This window comes from Astyanax mexicanus, chromosome 3, assembly GCF_023375975.1.
Source record: "Astyanax mexicanus isolate ESR-SI-001 chromosome 3, AstMex3_surface, whole genome shotgun sequence".
In the NCBI taxonomy this organism is placed as follows: domain Eukaryota; kingdom Metazoa; phylum Chordata; class Actinopteri; order Characiformes; family Acestrorhamphidae; genus Astyanax; species Astyanax mexicanus.
Window position 1 is genome coordinate 42,644,964 of NC_064410.1, and position 25,361 is coordinate 42,670,324.

The 25,361-nt window shown below is 36.4% G+C and overlaps 1 protein-coding gene across 4 annotated transcripts; it reads left to right on the plus strand.

Annotated features, from left to right (window-relative positions):
* Positions 1–5,244: 5,244 nt before the first annotated feature.
* sfpq (splicing factor proline/glutamine-rich) lies at positions 5,245–24,998 on the plus strand. Of its 4 annotated transcripts, none has more exons than XM_015605818.3 (12): positions 5,245–6,122; positions 7,220–7,408; positions 7,501–7,802; positions 7,894–7,989; positions 8,488–8,684; positions 8,767–8,851; positions 8,979–9,093; positions 9,221–9,269; positions 9,690–9,799; positions 23,991–24,040; positions 24,280–24,407; positions 24,539–24,998. In XM_015605818.3, the coding sequence occupies exons 1-10, from the start codon at positions 5,409–5,411 to the stop codon at positions 24,015–24,017; spliced, it is 1,884 nt and encodes a 627-aa protein (XP_015461304.3). In that variant the 5' UTR covers positions 5,245–5,408; the 3' UTR covers positions 24,018–24,040; positions 24,280–24,407; positions 24,539–24,998. The 4 variants fall into 4 exon arrangements, with proteins under 4 accessions (XP_015461304.3, XP_015461305.3, XP_007249438.3 ...); XM_015605819.3 differs by having other exon boundaries at positions 24,326–24,407; XM_007249376.4 differs by having other exon boundaries at positions 5,246–6,122; positions 13,219–24,040.
* Positions 24,999–25,361: the final 363 nt, after the last annotated feature.

The window sequence follows — 25,361 nt, forward strand, 5'->3', positions numbered from 1 at the left end:
TAAACTGCTTTGGGTCAATTTATGTTGGTTTATGTGCTCAAAAATATTAAAAATTGAGCACATAAAATTAAAATATTAGTCATAGCAGAGCCAGAACCAGCTTTGTACAATTTCTACATCACTTTCTGTGTGCTGCATTTATAACTGTCCCAAAAACGTACAAAATGTTCAGAAAATATTTACATGATTTAACAAAGTTAAGGGGTTAAACACAATTGCAAAATGATAAAAATAGTAGGTTTCTTACTGTTTCTTTCTTACTGATCACCATGTCTTAAAGAAGTGAGAAGACAAAATGTTAAAATAGATGTAAAACAGTATGAAATGTATACAAAAAAAAATCTAAATAAAAAAAATCCAATTCTACCAACCTAAAAAAAAAAAAAAAGTTTGTTTTCACAGTTTCAGGCAGCTGAAGATTAACAGATACTTGGTGGAGAGCGCTTAAGTATCTTGATAATGGGTGATTTACATATGTGTAAGAACCAGATGGCTTTTCTCTATGTGTGGTCAGTTCTTTTACTGTTGTATACAATATGGCTGCTAGATTGTGTCTGTTAAAAACTCAATATAAATTATTAAAATTGTTTAGACATAACACTAAAGTTGGCAATACTTTTTTATTTTCATCTAGTCTTTGCTAAATGCCTCTAGTTCTGTGAAAATCTTGGGTCATCTTTAATGCACTGCCCTTTAAGGTCTATCCACAGATTTTATTATTTTTTTAAACGAAAAATGATGCCTCTTACACTTTACCATACACTTTACACACTGCAGAATTAGTTGTTGTTGAGATTCTCTTTGTTTTAGAAGCAAACAAAAACAGTATGAAAACATAGATGAAATGAAATTCATTATAAATAGAATAGTATAAACAAGATATAAATATAGGTGTCAGGGGAATGGCACACACACCTAACACAGAAACTATTATTAGGGCTAATGTTTTTAGACTCCAAACTAATGGTGATGTGGGTTTGCTTGTATAAAATAGTATAAAATAGTAAAAAAAAAAACACCTATTTTTATTTTTACCTTTTTTATAGCCAGGGTTGTGTTTGTTTCCAAAATGTGCTTAAATATAAGTCTATTTTTTTCCCTTTGTAAGTGAAATATTCCTGTTTATGTAAAAAAGTTATATTTCAAAATTCTTCCAATAAGATCATGCTTGTGCAAGTGTGGCTGCACAGTAAAATAGTGTCACAAAACCAGAGTTTAATTACTCTTCCATACATAGTTAGCATTTGTCTTTCAAGCAAACTTTTAAAACTTATCTTAGGAAGTTGTCTTAGTCTTTCAAACGTTAACATGGCCTTCACTATTGTTGTTACCTTGTTTACTGCCATATTGTTATGAACAGAAGAAATGACTACCTCAAAACACTTTGCTACATTTTTATAGACAGGATTCCTTTTTGCAAATATTATAAAAACGTTAAACAACATTTTTTTCATCAAGTTTCAAGGAAGGTTAGCCTGAAATGTAACAGAAATAATGGTTCCCAGAATGTGCTAAAAACATGTGACACAATAAGGGTGTTGCATTAAATGTGCATCTATAGTAGCACTGTTTTGGCAAGATTCTGGTGATATAAGAAGTATACAATGCTTGGGCTACAAATATATTGTGATACTGTAAGCAAGTCAATATATAAATCATACCAACATCAGTGTAAAACCTGTGTAAAAGAAAGCTTTACTTTTGATCCAATCAAAATAATGGGATTAGCGTTTGTTCTCCTTTATGTTGCTTCCATGTCACAGATGCAACAACAGGGTGGCATCATATAACCAAAAACACAGTAGTAATACAGTGTTTGAAGGGAAAGTACCTGAACACGTTGAGTTGGAGAAAATATTAATATAACTTTTAACGATTAAACTGATATGAGCAACAACAATTCAGTTAAAAGTTCTAAAAGCTTTTTTTTAATCTATTTTGATTAATTTTAATTATCTACACAGCCCTAATACAGATTATTTAATCAGTCTACTGAATATCTCTCTTAGTGTTTTAAACAGCAGATGATTAGCACCTACTTGGTGAATAAGTTTCTTGACAGAAGCTACTTTGCATTTGTTGGTCTCAGAGCAAGATAGTAAAATACACAGCCTGTCTGTCTCTCAATGGCTTTTAGCACTCTATGGTGAAAATCTCACACCTCCATCCTCACCAGTACACTTTATCAGAAAACCAGCAAGAACTCAATTGTTCTAAAAAAATGGGTGACCTCCAAAAATGTCCATGTGATCCCCTTCTGTAAAATGTGTGAATTGCCACTCACAGGGAGAGACTGACACATTTTAACATTCAGCCTGAACAACTACTGTCTCATTGTATATCTACTGTACATTCTACCTGATTCAGTTTAGGTACTCAACAACAGAGCCAATGGTTCAAAATCTCATCCCTAAACTTATGATCTGATCTACTGAGAAAGAGCTGAGACTTAGGAAGACTTTTCTTTTTCAAAACATATTTTCTTTTGCAGATATGACAGTTTCACATAATACCCCAATCTGCCCAATATAAAATAGGAACCTATATCCTGTAATAATACCTTGGATTTTGAAACACATTCTTCTAGTGGACTATTTAAGGCTATCTGGAACATGTCCAGATTGTGACCACTCTGACCACCTCATAAAACATTTTTAAGAAAAAGTTGCATAGGTTTCTATGATCCATGTTTTTTCTTTACTGTTAAAAAATTATGGACATATAGGTGACTATAAACTTCATTTTTATAGTTTTACAGGTCATTGTTATATTTTAACTTCACATTGCTATGCTTTAACTGCTATTTACATGTTTTTTTTAACATTCAAGCAGATTGTTAAAAATACTCACCACCACATGTTTTCTCAGGTTTGATGTGGAAGTTTTGAAAGCTGACAGCTCTGTCCAGCGGGGCACATTTTGTATTGCATGAGGACATTATTGCCCTGGTAGTCCACGCGTGAGCATCCCTGCTCCAGCGCATCCGTGCCATTTTTTTTTATTATTCAGACAATTGTTTTTTTTCCCAGCATTTTATTTTTTTACTCAATAACAGGGAGTTTTCCAATGTAGCGTAGTAAATTACTTGTGTCAAAATGTACTTGAGTAAAAGTAAAATTACCTATTTTAAAAACTACTTTAAAAATTACAAATTACTCATAAAATCTACTCAATTACAGTAACTTGAGTAAATGTAATTCATTACTTTCCACCTCTGGTTTTCAGTATGGTTTATATTGAGCCAGAGATTTTTCACTCAGTTTCCTAGACTTCATAAAGCAGTGCTTCTTAAACATGATCAAACACAAACTTCCAAGTACCACCTACAAATCATTTTATAGGAACATCATATAAAAAGCTATCTTTTTCCCAATGAGCTTTTATCAGTTATGCAGTTTAGTGCATACAGCAAAATTCTGAGGCCGTCTGGCATACCACCATGGGATGTTTTGCATAACACCAGTGCACCAGTACACGTACCACATTTAAAGAAACACTTTTCTAAAACACCCAGATAGTTATTATTGTAAAGTTCTTTATTAGTACCCACTAGCTCAAGTCAAATATGTTAAGAACATTTATTGTCATTACATGCCAGAGCAGAGAAGAAGAAGGGCCTAGTTCACAATTCCAACAGGGGCATATATTGTGATATTAAAAATACTATAATTTTTACCAGATGTTAATGTGCCAATATGGTATGATAATGAACTCTGTTTATCCAATATTTAATTAAAATATGTGACAAATATAATATATATCTGCCACACAGTGTCACAGTGAATTGCCTTGTGTTAAATTAACACTAGGAGTCAACAATCAAATTCTCTGAATAGCAAGAGCATGACATTTTGGAAATAATTTGAAATTGCACGTTCTGCATTGTGACTATTGCGTATGCACAACCTGTGGTGGCCATGCTGAAACAATATATTGTGAAGCCCTAATGGCACTTCAGTAGACATTGGTTTTGAACCCACAGCCCTGTGATCAATGAACCTGAGCTCTAAATACTGAAACCAATGGGTCATGGATTACGACTGCAGTGTTCTTAAAATAAGAGACTACATGTGGGACACATTTATTAAATTCAGTTTTTTCTGTGTGGATAGGGAAACATGTTTCGGATACGTGTGCCACTTTTTTTAACAATACTGTAATAAAATCATATTTCATAATAAAATATGACATATTTTATTGGTCCTCATCACTAATAATGATAAGGCAACTACAGGCTGGTGCTGAGGCATCTCTTAATTCTGATAAACTGACACCTAACAGTTTTTGCAAACTAACTTTAGTATTATAACTAAATATAGCAAAAGGTAAAACAAAAACATATAAAAGGTTTCACATCACAGCTTAAATAAAATAAGACAAAAAATAAATAAAACTGAAGTATATTTACAGAAATGTTGATGTTATAAAAAAAGATTATTATTAGTAGAGTATTATTATATTTCTATACAAAAACATAAGAAATTTGTAAATAGTTAATTTGGGAAAAAATATATGAAAATATGTTTAAAGTATAGCTTTATAAAGTGCAAATGAACACTTTTACTAGTATTATATAACACAATTGATAATAAAACATTCAATAGAATAATAAAAGTGTATTCTTGTAAAAATAACAAATATGCTGACTTTTAAAAAAATAGGAGACCATTCAAGAGACACTTTTATCAAATTGAAAACCTCTGGAATATAATCAAGAGGAAAATAATCACAAGCTATTAAACCAACTGCTTGAATTTTTGCACCAGAAGTGGCATTCAGTTATCCAAATGCACTGGTGGGGAAGAACATGCCAAGATGCATGAAAACTGTGATTAGAAACCAGGGTTATTTCACCAAATATTGATTTCTGAATTCTTAAAACTTGTTTTATTTGAATTGAGAAATTGCCATTTCTCATTTTCTGCAAATAAATGCTCTAAATGACAGGTTTTTTTTGGAATTTGGGAGAAATTATGTCTGTAGTTTATAAGATAAAACAACATCTTTCTTTAACATTTACCTATAAATAGCAAAATCAGATAAACTGATTCAGAAACTGAAGTGGTCTCTTAATTTTTTTCCAGAGCTGTACATTAAAATAAGTCATAAATTAAGAAAAGTGAATCCTGCTTTTCCGCTGTCAGACAGCAGAGGTCCCTCTCTCCCTCTCTTCCGCTTAGCTTAGATCACCACACCCCCGTCTCCGGCGCGTCACTCCCGCGTCATAGCGCCATTCCCTGCCTGCCCTTTGTTGCGCGGCTCTGTCAGCCATTTTACGAAGAGCAGTCGGTGTAGGACAGACGGTGGTGTGACTCTTAGTCGCTGAGTTTCTACTGTTTGTACCACTGAGTGTAGTTTTATATTTACTGAAATCTATTTAACGGTTTTTACGCCCTAAAGCTCCAGCCATGTCTCGGGACCGGTTCAGGAACAACCGCGGAGGAGGATTCCAGCCACGCGGCCGCGGTGGGATGGGGATTGGAGGAGGGATGCGCGGAGGAATGGGGATGGGGATGGGGATGAGAATGGGAAGTCCGAATTTCCGCAATCAGAACAATCCTCAGTTTCCCTTTCAGAACCGCGGCAACCAGATGAGCGGCGGTTTTAAACAGAACCAGGGGAATCAGCAGAACCAGGGGAATCAGCAGAACCAGGCGCAGACTCCTAAACAGACCACCCCCCAGAAACAGGACGGAGCTAACGCCGCACAGAAGCCCGAGATCAAATCTCCCCCACCATCAACACCACAGCCACAGCAGAAGACTCCACAGCCACAGGAGAAAACACCACAACAGCAAACTCAGCAGCAGCAGCAACAGAAGACCCCGCAACAACAACAGCAGCAGCAACAGAAGACCCCACAGCAGCAACAGCAGCCAAAACCGCCGCAGCAGCAGCAAGGCCCGGCCCCCCAACAGAACAAACCCCCGGCACAGCAGACCCAGCAGCCGCAGGTCGGTAACGCAGGTCCGCCGAAACTGCAGTCGCCTCCGCCCAAAAACACCAACATGAAGCAGGAGCAAATAACCCCACAGAACCAGGCCCGAAAACCTCCACAGAGACCAAACGCTGGAAACAACCAGAAACCGCCCCAGGCTGAGCAGGAGTCGGCCTCGCACACGGTAAGATGATTTAAACAACACAAAATAACGTTATTTACTGAAACGGTTACTTGTCAAGATTGCGTCAATGTGGTGATACAACAAAATTAAAAATAAGAAACAAAATTTTTAAATTCTTATTTAACCTACGTATGCTAAGCTAACTAGCTACCGCTAATATGTAGCTAACTTAGATAGCTTAGCTGACCTACGGCAACAGTAAAGCTTTTAAAATCAATAAAATATTGAATACTGCTGATAAATGGTCCCCTTAACTGTTTTTTTTATTTACTGTGAATGTACTGTATGTATTCTTCAAATGTATCTAAGGGTTTATAAGAATGTAATTAACTACCATCGAAAAATAGGACTAAGCCGAGGCCTCGTCTGAGCCCGTGTCCGCCTCGCGGCCATTTTGTCGAGAGACAAAGCATCGTTAACATAAAAGAGGCTCATGCTAACAGCGTGCTAACGCTAGTTAGCTAAGTATGTGGGTTTGAGTTAAGCATTTGAAATTGAAGTACATATCGTGCTTCACATAACATTTTACATTACGTAGCTTATGTCTAGATAATGTTTAGACTTACATTATTGTACCTAGCTACGCTTTGGTGTATCTTCAACGTTTTCCTCCATCTTGTGTGTTTCCTGCTTCTTGCTAACACTAGCTAGACAATTAGCTAACTAGCAAGCTAAGCTAACCATTTTATGTAACAATACATTCCTGTTTAATTAGGAATTCAATATAAACCATTTCTATGTATAAAAGGATTTAACTTACCTCGTATGCTCATGAGTTAACTTACATATTTTTTGTGTTGCTTTATTTGAAAGACTTATGATGCCAATTAATTTTTTTTCCCACAGTTCCTCGTGCTTAAATGTTAAATGATAATGGCAGAATAACGTGACCATATTCATTTTCCATGTTAAAGTTAATATCTCCAACACAACGAGCTGTACGTCTAGGCTTAGAGCGGTTTCATTTCCCTCATTTCATGGTAAAACTTAGCTAAGTGGCCAATGGTAATTCTTAACACATTTAGCGGTAAATCAAAAAGTATGTGCCGATCACAAGATATGTATTAAAGCCATTGTTTAAATCTGTTTGATTTCAGGAGTTGAAGGCGAAGCTGTCAATGCTGCGCAAACCTGGAGAGAAGACCTACACACAGCGATGCCGTTTGTTCATTGGAAACCTGCCCAATGATATCACTGAGGCAGAGTTCAGAAAGCTGTTTGCAAAGTATGGAGAGCCCAGTGAGACCTTCATCAACCAGGGCAAAGGTTTTGGATTCATCAGACTGGTAAGAGTTTCTCATATAAAATTTAGCTATGCAAGCAAGTCAGAATCCAGAGTATGAAAGACTGAGCATCTTTTTCCCCCCTCCTCTTTTAGGAGTCCCGTGCTGTAGCTGAGATCGCAAAAGCTGAACTGGATGACATACCAATGAAGGGCAGACCACTAAGGGTTCGCTTTGCAACTCACTCTGCTGCTCTGTCTGTGCGCAACCTGTCCCCCTTTGTCTCCAACGAGCTGCTCGAAGAGGCGTTCTCTCAGTTTGGTCAAGTCGAGAGAGCCATTGTCGTTGTCGATGACCGCGGACGCTCAACTGGAAAGGGAATTGTTGAGTTTGCCACCAAGCCTGCGGCACGGAAGGCACTTGATCGGTGTGCCGATGGCGTCTTCCTGCTTACCTCGTAAGATGCCTTGAAATTCTACATTTGCATGTTGACGAAGATGCATTTTATGTATACAGGTGCCTAATTGTTGTACTCTCCCAATTTATAGGGCACCACGTCCAATTGTTGTTGAACCATTAGAACAGTATGACGATGAGGATGGTCTGCCAGAGAAGCTTGCCCAGAAGAATCCAAATTATCAGAAGTAAGTTTCAGTCATCTGTACTAGTAATTTCTACTAGGGCTGGAGTGATTCCAGCATAATTGGTCATTGATTATGAAAATATAGGATTTTCAGTGTGCCACAAAGAGGGCTGGCTGCATGTAAACCAAACACGAGATGTGTCCCAGCCTGCAAGTTACCACACTTAAAATGTGTGTAAATGTAAAGTATGGTAGCAAGTTATTGTGGGGGGAAAAAAAAACTTTGTTGGTTAAAACAGGTTTTAGAAATGTTTTAAATCACTGCAAAACACCAACATGACAGATCAACTTGTACCTACTCAGCAGTTAACTATTAACTTAATTATTAAAGCCCTTAACAAACAACAACATATAAGACAAGAAGAGTTAAGCCGTCATAAGTTTAAAAGTGAAGTTTTGGGAATAAAAAAAATCCAATTAAAATTCAAACTTCTCAGGTTATGATGTTAGAGATTGGAATGTTAGTTTGCTAAAATATATATATATTTTTTTTGTTTAGAGAGAGAGAGCAGCCTCCACGCTTTGCTCGACCGGGTACCTTTGAGTTTGAATACTCCCAGCGTTGGAAGTCCCTTGATGACATGGAGAAACAACAGAGGCAGCAAGTTGAGAAAAATATCCGCGAGGCCCGTGAAAAACTGGAGGCGGAAATGGACGATGCCTATCATGAGCATCAAGCTAATTTACTTCGCCAGGGTAAGTGGACATATTTGTATTCTGTACAGTTATATTGTGCATAGCGATTATTGGATAATAATTATTCCTTTTTTTTCCACAGATCTTCTCAGGCGCCAGGAGGAGCTGCGACGCATGGAAGAGATGCATAGCCAGGAAATGCAGAAACGGAAAGAGATGCAGCTAAGGTATATTTTGCCTACCTTTGTGCTTTGTGACAATGTTCACTTATTTCTTCGTATTTTGTTAGGTGTTCATTTGGCCAAACAATGTTCACAAGCATTTAATATGATGTAATTTACATTCTATTTGTAGACAAGAGGAGGAACGCCGTAGACGTGAGGAGGAACTGCTTCGGCAGAGGGAGCTGGAGGAGCAGATGAGGCGCAAGCGTGAGGAGTCCTACAGGATGGGTGGCTTCATGGATAATGTAAGGCACATGCAACTATATGTATCCATATATACATAGTGGAGAAATTGTCTATGGCAGCCAAATTTTGTTTTGCACTGAATGCATGAAACACTGATCTTTATTTTGACTTTTTTTGCCTTTGCAGAGGGAGAGGGAGATGAGGATGAATGCTGGAAGTGGTCTTGGGATGGCAGGTGAGGCAGTTGTACCAGTTTGGGAGTTTAAACTATATATATTAACTTTAAATATATATTTGGCATAATGTAATTCCTGACGATCTGAACTGTTTGTATTTTAATAACATTAAGTAAAAATAAAAGTCAGTAGTTTTGGCTAATGTTTCAGTGGTCAATGTTATAGTGTATAAAGTGCCTGGTTAATATTTTGATTTGTGTTAATGGCACATTTTCTACTAATGTGAGACTGATTAATGAAATATATATAATAAATAATTCATTTAGGTTCTGTTCTGCTTACATGTACTCTCATGGTTAAATGTGTTTTCAAGGAATATGTAAAGATTTCGTAAAAGTGTGATTTTCGCAAAACATCTACAATATTACAAACCAGCTAAAGTCCCATGACACCCTATAATTATTTTTTTGTTTCATTAGATATGCCTTTTGGCTCCTCCAACCAGAAGTTTCAGTTGTCTGGAATGAACTTTGACGGTCACCAGGGAATGGGTGGAGCAGGAGCAGGGGGCATGGTGCCCAATGAAATGGTAATGTATCCAGTGGTGGCAAAGAATGAATGGAGGAGAGCGTGGTGTGATGGTTGAAGTGAATGGAGGGTGTGGTCTTCATAAACCAAGAGGAGCTGTGCTCTACCTAATACCAGTAGGGGTTGAATGGTTGCAACGTTTTTGGTGAAGGATTGGTCAAACCTGTGGACTGAGATCCTGTTTTTTTCCGTGTTTGTACATTTGCCTAAACTTTTGCTCAGCCATTATGCTCAGCTTCTTGGTAATTTCCCCATTTGCTTAAAGTCTGTCTGTACTAAAGTCCAAGTAATGAACTTGTAACTGTTTAGTCACTGCATACACTTGTAAGTCCTGTCTGATGTGAGCGCTGATGAAGGCAGGCATGTTTTGTAGCATGAGTAGAGCTGTAGTCTAGAATAAGAATTCTTGTAATGGCAGCAATAGACCTGGAGTACTATCTGGTTGAAACTGCGGGGGAGTTTGATGACTGCAAGATTCAGATTACTGGTTCATGATTTTTGCCCTTCCATATGGAGTGGCCGAAACTATCCACTGGCACTACAGTTTTGAGAGACAGATGGGATTTAGTGCAGATAGACTGGTTAAGCAAGAATATTGTAAATGTCTCAAAATTGTCAGAACGTGTTTTGTATTTGTGCTGAGCTTTTGGATGAGTTTTTGGTTGATGGCGGTTGTGACTTCTGGCTGGTTTTGGATGTTCAATTCACATTTGTTTACCACAGATCTTTTACTTATTTTCTGTTGGCCTGTTATGCTATACAGCCACTTTTTTGTTTCGCGGCACATTTAAATTCAAATCCAATGGCATTTTTAAAGTCTAAATTTGTGTTTTTTGAGACTTAAAACTTAACAAAATAAAATGTTTTTTTAATGTTAAAAATACTCTAAACAGATTTGAGATTTCATTGGGGGAAGCTATTAAAGATTTTTGAATGCCCTGTTAGACACCAACCGAGCAAAACGCATTTATATCAACAGCTCAAGTATTATCATGAATTTACTAAAGCAGTGCTGTTTTAGACAGCAGTGCTGTTCTAACTATAAATGTAGCTCAGCACTGTTTAGTTTAATCATACATGTACTTTAAATGCTAAATCAAATTTATTTGTATAGCGCTGTTTACAACTAACGTTGTCACAAAGCAGCTTCATGGGAAAGGGAATCAGACAAAACACTGAACATAAATTACAGAACCCCCAATGAGTGCAGAGGAAAGTAAAAAACTCCCTCAGAGTTGGACCAATGGTCAGACGGCTAGGTTTGCTCAGCTTACATTTCTGTTCTTGCCCTATACGTCTTATTTTTTATCTGTTAACAGCTAAACACTTAATTTATGCAACTAGAGTTGTAAATGTAACTTGCATCCCTAGTTTTTTCTATTAATGTACGAAGTTCCTTTTATATTGCCTAACAGCTGACTTAAAAAGTAAAAATCTTTCAGTTTGAGGATTAGTAATATACACTCAGTACACTGCAGAGTAATTTGACTGGCTCTGATTAGACTTTGGCTTCATTCACATATGGTATCATAACACCTTTGATAAAAATGAAGGCAGTAAATGTTTTGCAGACTTGGAGACAAGCTTTTCTTTGTTGGTGCTCCAAGACTTATGCAGTAAACCATCTACTGGTGTTGTCAATTGTTGTATGGGACCTTGTGCATTTAATGGAATGTTTTCTGACTCACTGGATGACCGTTGTGGCCATTGTTTAAGGTTCCTGCAGTGTTAAAATTGCACACATGCCTGAAACTACAACCTCAAACTAAAGACACACTCCAGTAAATATGTAAAATGTTTATGCCTGACTGTATGACTTTTTGTGGACGACTGCAGATAATTGTCAGGTTTCCATGCACATCTTTCTATTTAAACTTGCAGTCATTCGTGTTAAGTTATCCAGAGTGTGACGTTCAAACCTTATTTGTTGCTTAATCTAGGACCCTCTTCTCCTGTGGCAACAGTAAATCCAGTACATTTGTGTAGAGTATTGCAATATTTTGGATTTTTTCTATACTCATTTTACTATTCTGGGTTGATGGTGGATAGAGAGGATTTCCCACTTTCTATTTAATGCCACAAGCTATCAAATAGACGGCTCTGCTGACAATGTGCGTGAGTTTTCGAGAAACTACAAGTAACTACAGTTGTGAACTAGTTTCATAATCAATACGTCACTAATTGTTGAAGGTATTAAGACTGACGTTCTTCCAGAAATGTAGTGCATTGTAGTATTGATAGGTTTTACTTTTATAAATTTCATAAGAAAAGTAGTGGGCATAGGCTTTTGTGATGCACAATTTCACTATATTCTACATTTTCAAAATTGTGCTTAAAGGCAAATTGGTTGTTCCCTGCTAAAATAAAAGCTACGCCTGTCATCTTTCTTGATCTACCTTAAACTTTTTATTCTGTTTGCCATAAGAGAACGGGGTCTATAGTTGACCATAGATGTGCTTACTTGCCCATTAGACAGCCTGTCTTAAGTTATCAAAGCTAAAAAGGCTAACTTCTCATTTTTCAGAGTTCCTGTGACAATGAAATTAATTTATTAAATGTCTACAGTTGTAAACCCATGTAGGTTCATCATTCAAACAGTCAAGTCTCAATGTGTTTTAGGAAACCTAGATGAATATTGATAAAGTAGTTCACGGATTAATATTTGAATTGTGATTTGGCATCTATGAGACAAATGTCAAGATATTTGGTTTGGATATTAAAAATAAATTAAGAATGGAGAATCTAACTCTTTAACTGCACAAACCCTTGCAGAGAAGAGAAGAGCAGTAAAACTTGTAAACTAACACAATAAAAACTGCTCCATATTTTTTCCTTAGTTTAAATATGTATTAAGGTATATGTAACACATCTTGTTAGTTTATTGCCTATTAGATGCAATAACATGCAGTACAATAAATGCCTTTTAATAGGTCACATTGTACTCACTCACTGTTTTATTTGTTTAAATATTGATTAATTTGTCGCTATCCTGCCGAAAGAGGCATTGACTATTTCGATATGATGAGCGTCTTTACACATTTATCAGTGACTCCATATGAAGCACTGTAATAACACAGTAAGCAGCTAGATTTCTTAAAGAAAGTAACAACTAAAGTAGTTGTAACACTTTACTGCCTTCCCCATGGGGTTGCTGTAGTTCAGTTACTTTTTTGTGGTAGGATCTTGCTAACGAACATATTACCCTTTCTTCCTTTTTCTATGTTACCTGTGGCACCTGTGGATCTGCGTGTTGGAACTATTTCGTCGAATGTTTCCCTTGGATCCTCAATTTAATACACTTGGCTCTAAATACGAACTTATGGAACGTGCGGGCTGTGTGTTGCTCTTTATTCCTTCTCATGGACACACAAACTTCATTATGCCAAAACTACTGCATCACACCTACACTGGTCACTTTAGCACCATGAGCGTTTCTCTCAAGGTGGCCCTGGAGGTCCTAGGGGGATGGGTCCTGGCAATGCAGGATTTGGCAGGGTCCGTGAGGAATTCGATGGACCTGCCAAGAAGCCACGCTTCTGATCTGGCACTTTTATATTATAGAGCTCATGTTTGGATTCCCAGAGGTTCTGGGGTCTTAATGTATTTAAGTTTAAAATGTTTCTTTACAGTTTTAGACTCAAAAAACGTACCCTGTTTGTGGCAATGTTTTTTTGTAAGTTGTATGTTTCAAGTTAAAGTAGTGAACTGCTCAGCGGGAGTGATCTCTTGCTTAGTTTATCTTATGTACACTCTTACTTATATCATGCAATGTTACTTGTTATGCTGGTAATTCTTGTAAGTTGTTTTGATCTCTATGGCCGTGTTCTATGCCATTCAACGTTTTTGAAGTAATCCATGTAAATTTACAATAAAGCGTCCAGTTGGTTCTTTAAACTCCACATAAGCGTTGTTGGCGCAGTGTTTGACTCAAATCTAAAAATATTCTCTAAGCTTATCTAAGAAATGTTCAAAATGCAAGGCCTAAAATCTATTTATATTGTTGTGGCCAATTTATGCTTCTGCGTCGAATCTACACCGTAGCCCACATGGACCCTGCGGCATAGCCTCTTCGGAAATTTAAATGTGCGATGTGGCATTGTGGAACACAGTAACTGTGATTGGTTTACCAAGCTTCGTGTTCCAGCCTTCAAATTCCTACTTCACTGTTAAAACAGAGATGAGTAGGTATGAACACATGCAAGTGTTAACTTGCTACACTTCAGGCACTGTGTTGACTCGACACAGAAGTATAAATCAGCCTATAGAATAGGGATCACACTAGTAGGGGTGTTGATTGGCGTTTTGTACTAAAACGATGATTGGGATGCATTATGTTTTGTCTGATAAATACAGCAAGATTTGATATACATGGTTTCTGTCTGAGACAACCATGTCCACCTGAACCGATCTTCTACTGCTTCCATCTATGTAGTAGATTGCCTCTCATATGCTTATTTTAGCAATTGATCTTGAACCAATGAAAGCAGAATGCATTTTCACATTTCGGAAATAAGATATTGCACTGTATTGTCAGGACAAACAAAATAATTGTATTGTGAAATTTGTATCGCACCCCTACTATAAAATTAATTAATTAATTCTATATGACATTTTTGATCCTACATGTGGCTTTATAATTGACTTTATAATTAATTACATTTTGTAGTAATGATTTAAATGGGTTTACATTTTTAACTTTGAATTTATTTACAGTATGATTTTGGCTTATACATGTGGGATGGGCTGATTAAACTGTTTAGTGGTGGTTGGGTAGTGTAACTCCTGCTAATGTAGCTGTAAGGGATACAAAGACAACTAAATCTTGTGGTGCTGATCAGCACCAATACAGAATAATTTGACCAGTTTTGCCATACAATTTCTTTGGTGAGTCCTATGTCCATAATGTTAAAACATAGTTGTGAGAAATTTAAGATGGCTTTAGATAAATCCACAATTAGCAACCATGTTGTGGAAATCTCAAATTTAATCCTGCTGGAAATAGGAATGCAGCGATTTAAAAATCAACCAGTTCATTGATTAAAAAACAAATAATAATTCTTAATGGAAACCTTGCATGCAGCGACATTTTACTTATTTATTCAAATCACAATATTGCAGCCCTCACCTTTAATGTTCTATCATGTTTAACTTATTTTGGAACATCTGAATTTATAGATTTAATGCAGAAAGCAACTATCCTCCAGTGCATCATTGCTATTGCATACATGCTCTGACAGGTTATAAACACCAACCTAAGCCCAAATTAAGAAACGTGTAGATAATTGTATAATAGTAAAAAAAAGAAAAGAAAAAAAGAAATAATTGATCCTAGTACGGATTCACCATGTTAATTCTTCTCTGTACTAAACATTTTTATTGATCTTTTCTCTGAGAAAGTAGTGGGCATAATTTATACACAATTATCTAAAAAATAGTTTTCTTTCTAGACAGAGAGACCTAAAAGAACAAAAGTATCACTGCTGCTGTTTGTTGGTGCTTTTTGTTTTTCCTCCCTTAACAGGCAACTGTTCTTTTCTGTGGACCTCTCAACTTGTGGCAGTTACCCGCACAGTCACGATCAACAGTGTTCTGAAGTGGCTTCATTAGTGTAGCAATGTAGCCTCATAACATGGACAATGCAAGTTCTGTGTGGTTTCCTTTCAGAACATAAATCTTAAATTAATTTTCCTTGGAGTTTTTTTGGACATTTTTGGGACATTTTCATTTTTTGTATTTTTGATGATCATTTTGAGGGTTTTCAGTAATCAGTTTGTATATTTTGGAAATTGTAGTATTTTTCTTTTTACTTTTTTCTTTCAGGTTTTTTTTTCTCTCTTTTTTTGACAATAATATAAGCTCTGTAGGGTTTTTTCCACATCTTTGGCAGAAGTACATTCTATTAGGTGGTAAGTAACACATTCATTACCCCCAAAAAATAATTAGTTGTAACTTGTGTTTTTGACCACACTGATTCTTAGCCATATTTACAACCAGTGTGGTATACACTAACTTTTATTTGGATTGTTGGAGTAGAGAAAACACTTCAAGTAAAGGGGCATTTGAGAACCAAGATCAGGAAGCAAGCAAATAAAGGATAAGCAAACATCAGTAAGATGTTGAGCTGCCAGTAACAAACTTGCTGTGCATTGGCATAGATCCTGTCGTTCTCTTAAAGTACCCAAAGGATAAAAGGGAGCACTGTGCGAAGGCTATTGCACACTGTGCATTCTTCACCCAGCATCACAAAAAACATTGTTTTGGTGAAGGAGCACTAATCGAGCACATACGCACCCACACACTGCACCAGAGCATGCTGTTCAGTATTTAAATGCTTTTGGGTTTAATTTAACACCGTTATCATACAACACACAACTGGCATCATAAGCCTTAATATTTACATAGCTGCTCTTTAATTTCCATACATGTACAAGCATCACACATGCATGCCTTTCATTACAATTTATTTATTTATTTATTTATATATTTTTTTTTCATTTGTTTTTCGTGTCTAATTAGTTGACACTTCTCTGTTGCCTAGTGAACACATTTTTTATTGATCTTTTCCATCTTGATGTGAAATCTCACATCTGAAGACATTTTCACTACATCTAATCATACATATGCATGTCATGGCAATGTGAGGCTTTCAATACTTTAACTTGTTCTTTTTTTGTGCTGAAAGGAGTGTACATGTTATCCAATAGAGGAAAAGGACACCTATTGTTTGACAAAACATTCCATAGCAAGTTGTACTTTGACCAGGGGATCTGGCACAATCATGTTATTGGTAGAATTTAGTTAAACTTCTTGCTACCATCACTGTGCTCATTTTGTTGTTGGGGTTGAACACTTTATGCCTACATTGCAGTCATCTTTAAGATGGCTTTTTCCTCCATGTGGTCAGCTGCAAACTCTAGTCGAGCTTGGCTGTTAATTTTAGAGGAGCTTTCCTACTGCTACAAATGTGAAAAATAGCCATTTTCTACAGTGTTTTAAATTAAAGCATGTGCCTTGATTTAACTCAGCTAGGGGTTGAGCAACAAGGCCTATGGGGTCTTCCAGATGATCACCTTTACCATTTAACTACTCGTGTACAGTTTATTTTATTTTCAAATTACAGACTACACCGTCCCAGTGTAAACAAAAGATAACCACAGTAAGTAAAATGCATCGGAAAAGAACAGCTTGGACATTGAAAGCCCAATATTGCCATGACATTCATGGTTGTGATTGTGTAAACGTCTTATCACATGTATATGCATCTTGTGAAGAGGTAAGCCCTTTAAAAAGTATTATTTTTCATTATACTAACAAATTTTAATTATTAGACCCGTCTCAGTTTTTGAGAATCGGTCCATACCAGAAGCTCGTTTTGGTTCTAGATCATGACCATTTGTATTTGTTGAATAGGTAGTAGCCCTCTTTAAGGCCAAGCCTTAAGAGTATTTTAGCCCGTGTTTACCTAATTTTAGCATTAAAGTATATAGTGGTGTCTTCAGACAACGATGAAAAAAGGGGCACGTAAAGGCTTTTGCTTGAGGCAGATGAGCAAGACTTCACACATGGTGTGCAAACCGCTGCACATTCTATGTAGGGCTGCAACGATTAGTCGAAATAATCGATTTTAACTACAAATTTCATTGTCGACTTATCGTTAATTTGTAAGAGTCCTGCATTACACAAAGTGCTGGGGACAAGTGCTCAAACACAACAGGTTATATATTTATTTATATATAACAACATACAGACAATTAAATGCCTTTTAAATCGTATGTTCATCTGTTTTTATTGTTTTTAGAGATGAACATGGCAGAAATAATCGTTGACTAATCAAAAAAATAATTCAGATTAGTTGACTACCAAATTGATCATTAGTTGCAGCCCAAATGCTATGAGCGTTTGTATGTGCCACTTATATTTATACATTTTTCATCAAAACACTGGGTGCAGCGCAAAGAAATGCCAATGGAAAGACAGCTGAAACAATAAATTTGGAAATGCACGGCCATAATACGCCGCCATAGCTTTGGGCAGAAACCACCATAGTTCTTTTTGGCACTCTCGCAATGACTTGCAATGATTCAGTTATAAACCCAGGTTTTTTTTTTATTTATATATATAATCAAAAATGAAAAACTAAAAATCTGCATGTAAACAGTTTACAATACACAGTCGCCTTTTTTGTGAACTGTTTTAAAATGTTAACTGAAAAGACTAATTCTTACACCAAAGGCAAAAGCTTCAGAAACAACGAAGAAACCACCAAAGACAAGAAATTGTCAAAGAAAGGTAACCTCACATATACACCCTGTCTGTGTTACATTAACTACTGTCTCCTGTCCTGAACTGGTACACCACAATTGTCAGTTGCACATAATCGTACTATTACTATCCAGATGTATAAAACATTTTGATGGCTAATATTCTTACCTACAGAAATGTGTATGTCTGAAATCCACTCTGGTGCTAAGGTAATGACAAACAACTTTCAAACTAACTTAAGCATAACTTTAAATCTTGGGCTGCTGTTTTGCACTGTCCATGTGGCTTAGTGGCAGTTTGACTGGCGTTTAAATCTAGCTCAGGAATTCTTGTGGAGCAGTGGCAATCCTTACTGCCTTCACAATGCTGACCATTGTATTGTACTTAGTTTTGCGCCTAAGATTTTGACATCAGTATGTGAGGGATTGGCTTTCCAAAGATAACGAAGTGACCTTGAGTATTTTCAAATGTGCCTGTCTTAGGAACGGCAAATTGCAAAATAAATCTACTAACGAAGCTTGTTCTTTTCTCAGAGACCTATATACTTCTGGGGTTTAGAAGAGTTTCTGGCAGAACAGTATACATTTCCCCACATTTGTTGATTTAAATTTTAATTATTTGTATTGTGTTTTTACAGTTTTAAATGTGCAAGACTTGATATGCACAGCCTATAGCCATAAACACTCACAATAAGGTGTAAAATGCCAGTGTAATTTGTAACGCATAACAATCTGCATTCTTAGCATTGCAGTGTAGGGGGTGCTACAGAGACAAAGACCTGGCCAAGTTGTCTTTGTACTGCTGGGTACTTACTCCAAGTCAGCTGTTGTGGGAGACACGACAATCAATGTTGCTGAGCTACCTCGCTAATGTGAAGATCACTAGTGCACTACGATAAACACGTTTTGTAAAACAGTATCATGGTCAAAGATTTTTGGGCATGACCCAGACAAGTGTGGCTCATTTGGTTTTGTAAAATTATGAAGGAAAATATAATATCCTGCAGTGTTAAATTGCATTGCTTGATAAAATAGTTGTACCCATTTAACACTGCTGTGATTGCCAAGCAATACTGCTCAGCAGCAATTGCATTTACGTGCTTGTATGTTGAATATTCGATAACGGTTAATGTAATCTGACCAGTCTGATTCTAAATCAAAAACTAAAAGTATTAATAAATATAATATATAAATATTGGTCTCTTAAGCTGTTGAGATGGCTTTGTGTATGATTTCTTTGCAGATGTGTGCCAAAGTAACTTTCGACACATTTGCAAAACATATCTAATTGTTCATTTTCTTAAAATGTAATAAAATTGCTGGAAAACTGCAAGTTTGTTCTAAAAATAAACATGAAAAACAGCTACTTCAATATTTTCCTAAACCGTTTTTCTAATATGTAATTAATGGGTGAAACAGTATATTCAGGTGGGAAATTGAGCAGTACAGACATGAAGGCAAATGTTATAAAACTAATTGTGTGCCCAGATAAATTGACAGGTCTGGCAAGAGCGTGATCTCCAGTGATTATATAGAAGTTTGTCTTTGGCTAGTTGATTTGGCAATGTAATACTTTTCCTACCTAAACTTTAAAATGAATTTACGAAGGCAATTACGTTTTAATTAAAGGTTATGGAAAAGCAACAATTTCTTAAAATGGGATTTGGATCATAATTACATTTTGGTTTCAGGCTAACATTAAGAGACTCCTCTTCGCAACGGAATTATTCTGAATGTACTGCTGCATATGCAGGCTCAGCTGCCAGTTAAAAATTAAATTATGGACTTTCAGAATGAATGTATGGTGCATGCTTGCTCAGCTGGATCTACCTTTCTATGAACACAGCAGAACTTACAGAATGTTGATTATGCTTGATCAGTATCTGGCAGCTTTAGCTAGAAACTCCAGAATTCAGCTGTGCATTTGGTGAATTTTGTTATCTGATCTAGTATAATTAAAACTAGGCTTAATATGTTCTGATCTGACCTGTGCAGTAGCCACACCTTAGGTGCACACTTTATGGGCCAGCCGCCCCACATTCCTCGATAATTCTAATGTGTTTAAAAACATGGCTGTTTAAGCCTTTTTCTTAGTTGTATTTAGAGTTAATTGCTAAATTATTCAGTAAACTTGACTGACTAATGCAAAAGAAGTCAATCATGCTTATAAACAATTGTTTAAAAGTGAGTTTGGAGATAAATATACCCATGCATTATTGTATCTGATTAAGACTTAATTCTGCTATAGAGTTACCTTTTTTACTATTGGAAAACCTCAATCTATCCCATACAAATACACAATTACTTACTGATGTCCTTACTTGATTTACTAAAGTTACTGCTTTATTACTCCATATGGTGGCGCTAATCAAGTGAAAATATTGTTTGAAACTGATACCAATAAATACATAAATTGTTAGGATTTGCTTAATTAGGAGTATTTTATAGTTTTCAGTAATGCAAATGCCGCCAAGTATCGTACACAATTGTGCATTGTATATTGAGTATTGCAGAGACACAGTATTATAATGTCTTGGGCACTGCATTGTATTTTGAAATGCCCTGTGACTTTCACCTCTATTATACATCCTACCAGATAATTACTAACTTGCAACATTAAGTTTCATGCCCTCATTAGATTATTTACAGCCAGTAGGGAGTAAACGTTGACAGTTCGTGCACATTTATTTGCCTTAAGAGTTGACCTAGCAAATTGCTCTTTTAGTATCATGGAAAATAATTTTGTGGCCATTTATGCCATGTGGCTATGGCATAGTTTACGTTTCACACTTAAGATAATGTGCAGTAAATATATATTTTACAGTATATAAAAAATATTTTGCCCTCCACTTACTCTACAATATGTAAGCTCAACTGGCACAAGTAGTGCACACATGCTGAATCCTAATAGAATTCAAAGTATTATACGCATTGGGCAAATTTCATTCATGTGACAGCCGTAGTATTCATTTGTTTAAGAAAGTCTCACACTGTCTTGTAACAGTGTTACACTACTGTTACAAGAAAGTATATCTTACTGTTAAGTGCCACGTTGTATTACTTTACCCACAACACAAAAGAAGACGGTCAATATGTAACAATCAATCCATTCCTATAAGGTCAGTGGAAATTGATGCGACTCTGAGAGGAGAGCCTGTCTCTGTGTCTGTAATGTGAATGGCATGTATGATGGATGGTGGTGCTGTAGCTGAGCAGTAGCGGCCAGTGTCCAGCTTGCCCTGCTCCACAGTTGAGACTCCAGCAGTTGGTTACAGTGAGGATGGTAGTGCTACAGAACAGTGGACAGTTGAGCCTGGACTTGTTTACGTCAAAAGGTTTGCTTGCATATCAAGAAGAGGTAAGTGCACATGTCTTTTGTTTAATAAGGGTGAAGAGGCAGGACCGCTTGGGCTTCCTGAATCACATCACATGCTGATGTTACTGGGGTTATGGCATCACACTTCTGAAAATGGATTCACAGTGCAGAAATGTTTTTGTCCTATGGACTCAGTATGGAAAACAACTGTTTACATCTTGTAGCTGGTGTACAATGCATAAACATTTCCCTATGAACAGCAACAAACCGATAAATGTCTGGTAGTTAAGGAGTTGCTGAACATTTCATGTGAAGTGTATAAAATGAACATGACTGGGGTGGGATGGCAATGTACAAATATGCTAAAAAAAAAAAAAAAAAAGGTAATGTTTAGGAAAGCACTGCATCGTTCTCTGCAAATGTACACTTCTGAGGTGGCTGAGGGTGGGGACTTGCGCTGTACTGTAGACCTCATCTTGAATTAGATCTGTGTTTAGATTATTCCTGCAAGCTGCCTAAATATTTGCACTTTGTGGACTTGTACTTTCCTTTTTGGACTTCATCCGACCTGCTTTATGATCCTCTGTGGCACATTTAAACATTATAGTAAACTTGCTTTTATAGCTTACTTGGACTTTAATGTTCTATTTGAGTCTGAAGGAATTCTTGACCTGTATGTTCTTTGAAGTACTTGTCTGTGAGTTTTTACACAACTCTGTCTGAAAGCTGATATCTTGCATCACTAACACTATTCACACTGTGTACGTCACTCAGGTTTGGTACATTATCAGAACACAGCAGAGCAAACAAACTATCCTGATGATGCACAACAGCACACAATGCAGACTGCTTTTAACAATGGCCAGAAGTACAGCAGCAACAGTTGAAAAGCTAAAAGTATTGTCCAAAATGCTGGAGATTGTGAGCAGCTCTTTTTATCCGTTTCCACATTGAGCTCCACAGTGTAGATCTGCAAAGGGTGCTCTGAGTTTCACAGCATTTAAAATGTTTGAGTAACTTAATCTTAAGAGATGTATGGCACATTACAGAGAGGAGGTGGTCTTAGTCCAATCCCAAACAAACTGGAGAGGTTTGCTTTTGGTGATGTGATCTGGTCTTGATCAGAAGCTAAACAGTTTAATCTGATATTTGCCAGATATAGCAAATTATCACAGTCATAACCAAACGCTGTCTGTGCTGCGTTCACTACTCCCAGCTTCGTATACATCTATGTGTACAATCGCGCTGCACGTATTGTTGGAAACAGATATACGCGCTGGAACACAGGATCTTATTGCTATATTCACTTTCCTGCTTCTGTGCCAGACAGTTCAGACCAGTCAGAGAAAACTGTTTATTCAAATATTTTGCCCTCTTTTTACAATTTTTTTTTTAACACTAAGCCTCCATTATCAATAGGATGCACTGCAGTAGTTGTGGCGCACATTTATTTATATTTAAATTTATTTAAATCACAAGACTTAACAATTATCAAAAGGCACAAAATAACCAATTGATGCCAATGTCAATTTAAATATCAAGTATACAATTCACAAAAAGTACCCTTTTAAAAAATAGTTTTGCTAATTAAGAGTACCTTACAGGTTGATTAGATATGCAGATTGATAAGTAGATCAGCCTTCACATATATTGTGATGCCAACTCTGAAATAAATGTAGATGACCAGGCAGCCTCTGGTGCAAGGTGTTGCTATTTTTGTATCATGTGTTCTTTCCTGATTCTCCATGACAAATCTAGCTTAATGCTTTAAACCTACCAAGTGTGTTTTAGCCAACATGTCGTTTGTCAGAAGCCTACAATTCCTATTCAACTTGACTGTGTGACTGTGTTCACTATTCCTATTGCTGCTTGTCTCCATGGACAGTTTCTACTAATTTCACTCATTTTAGTAACCCACAACATGGTGTTTTAAAATGTCTGGCGTATGTTGTATTAAACAGTGTTTGGTGTATGTATCCCCAGTGTAGGGGGTACAGTCGCTTTGTAAAGCAAATACTGGATTAGCATCATGGCTGTCCAGGTGTGTGTGTCTATCTGCACTGTGATCCATTTCCTCAGTCTCTGTGGTTAGTTAACTGACCTTTACTGCACCTTTTATGAAGTGTGATGCCAGAACTTCCACCTTTTTCTCTAATTGCTGCCTGTGAATAGGCAGACTTAAATGCAACCCATCAGGATCTACACTACAGAACCCCAGAAAGAACTGTGCATGAGGTGATATGGTCTAATAATATAATTAGTGGGCTGTAACTTACACTTCCCACATTTACTTTTGTAATCAGTTTTTCAGCTCGACATGAGTCAACACTTTTCTTTCTTTTATTAGAAGCAAACAGGCTAAATGTTTCCTCTTTATGTATTTATAAATATATAAACATAAACATTAAATATATAAATATAAACATTATATATTTATGTTCACACAATCAGTAATTAACCACTTGAAATGTGTAAGTAGTCAAAGTAGAATTAGTTCTTTGTGTAAAGTACGAAATAACAGAATAGATCCAGCTTTTATCTACATTATCTTAGTTGTGTGAATGATCTGTGCTCTCAGTTTTGCTTGTTTGCTTACTATCTGTTTCTCGCTGCAGGGGCATCGAGTGGTGGACGCAGGGTAACCGCCAAACCTTTTGCAAATAAGGTACGTTTATAATTAAAAACTTGCACTTTTTAATCAGATTGCTTCCTGTTAATGTAGAACACATGCAGTGTATGCATTTGAAGACTAATTTCTATTTCTTTTACGTAAAAAAATGAATACGTAAAATTGATTTGCTGCCAAACTTCTACAAAATGGGGTCCATTCCATTTTGTCTTATTTTAGCATTTAGTCATGCAACATGTCGACTTGTAAATCTTTTAATTTGATTTGTCTCATAGATCCTCACAGCACACGTTAGTACTTTTCTTCAAACCTACTCTATAGGTTGTTGGAGAATAAATGTAATCTGAGACAGCACTCATTGAGGCTCTCAACCACACACTCCTTATGAAGAAGAAACCTAAAGGTTAGTGGAACCTACATGACATTCTTCTTTTTTTTAATTGATACTTAAATTTGTGGAATGTTGATTGCACTAGCATTTTGTAACTTGAGTATTTATCCTTAAACTATTTTTTTTTTTGCTCTTCTTTTTAGGGAGAGTGACAGAATGTATTGGACAGCAGAAGGATAACCGTTGTATTTTGCAATGCTTCAAGTCACCTGTTAGATTACGATCGGATTTTATTATTTATTTATTCTTTTTTTTTGGACATAAACAGTTGGAGGTGAACAACTGTTCCCATTGATTTATAACGAAGGAAATTAAATTCCATCTGTTCCAATACTTTACAACTTATCTTTACACGTATCTGTGCTATGTTGTCCACAACAGGTTAAATTCTGGGGGTTGTGTTTCACTTTTATCACTGTTGTATCTGGAGTTGCCGTTAATTCTGGCGCCGATCCAGTGTAGAGGTCAGGAGCATGCAAGCTGATAGCGCCGAACACAAGGTTCTGTGAATGTGGGTCAATAGTCCTGTCTGACCTGCATTACACAGTGGCCAGCTAGGGTGTTTTGTAAAAGGTTTGTAAAATAAAGATTGTTTTTACCATCTGAGTTGTCTGTTTTTGTGAAACATTTTACTTGTTTTATATATACATTACAGTTTACAGTAATGATTTAAAATGTAAAAATAAGTAAAAAAAAAAAAAAGTTTTTCTTGGATGAATTATTTTACTATACACTTTTATTCCATTAGCCTAAATACATGCAGATTTTTCACCAAGTTTCTGTAATAGCCTGTGTTCTGAATTTTGGGTAATTGCAGGGAAATACAGTGTACTAAATCAAGTTTTATTTTGCACTTTTTTTTTTTGGAAGTTAGCCTCATGATCCTTATGCATAATTAGATGCAATGGCTTTTGGCCTGCATATTCCCTTTAAAATTGTTCAGTGTTCTCTAACAATTTTTGATTT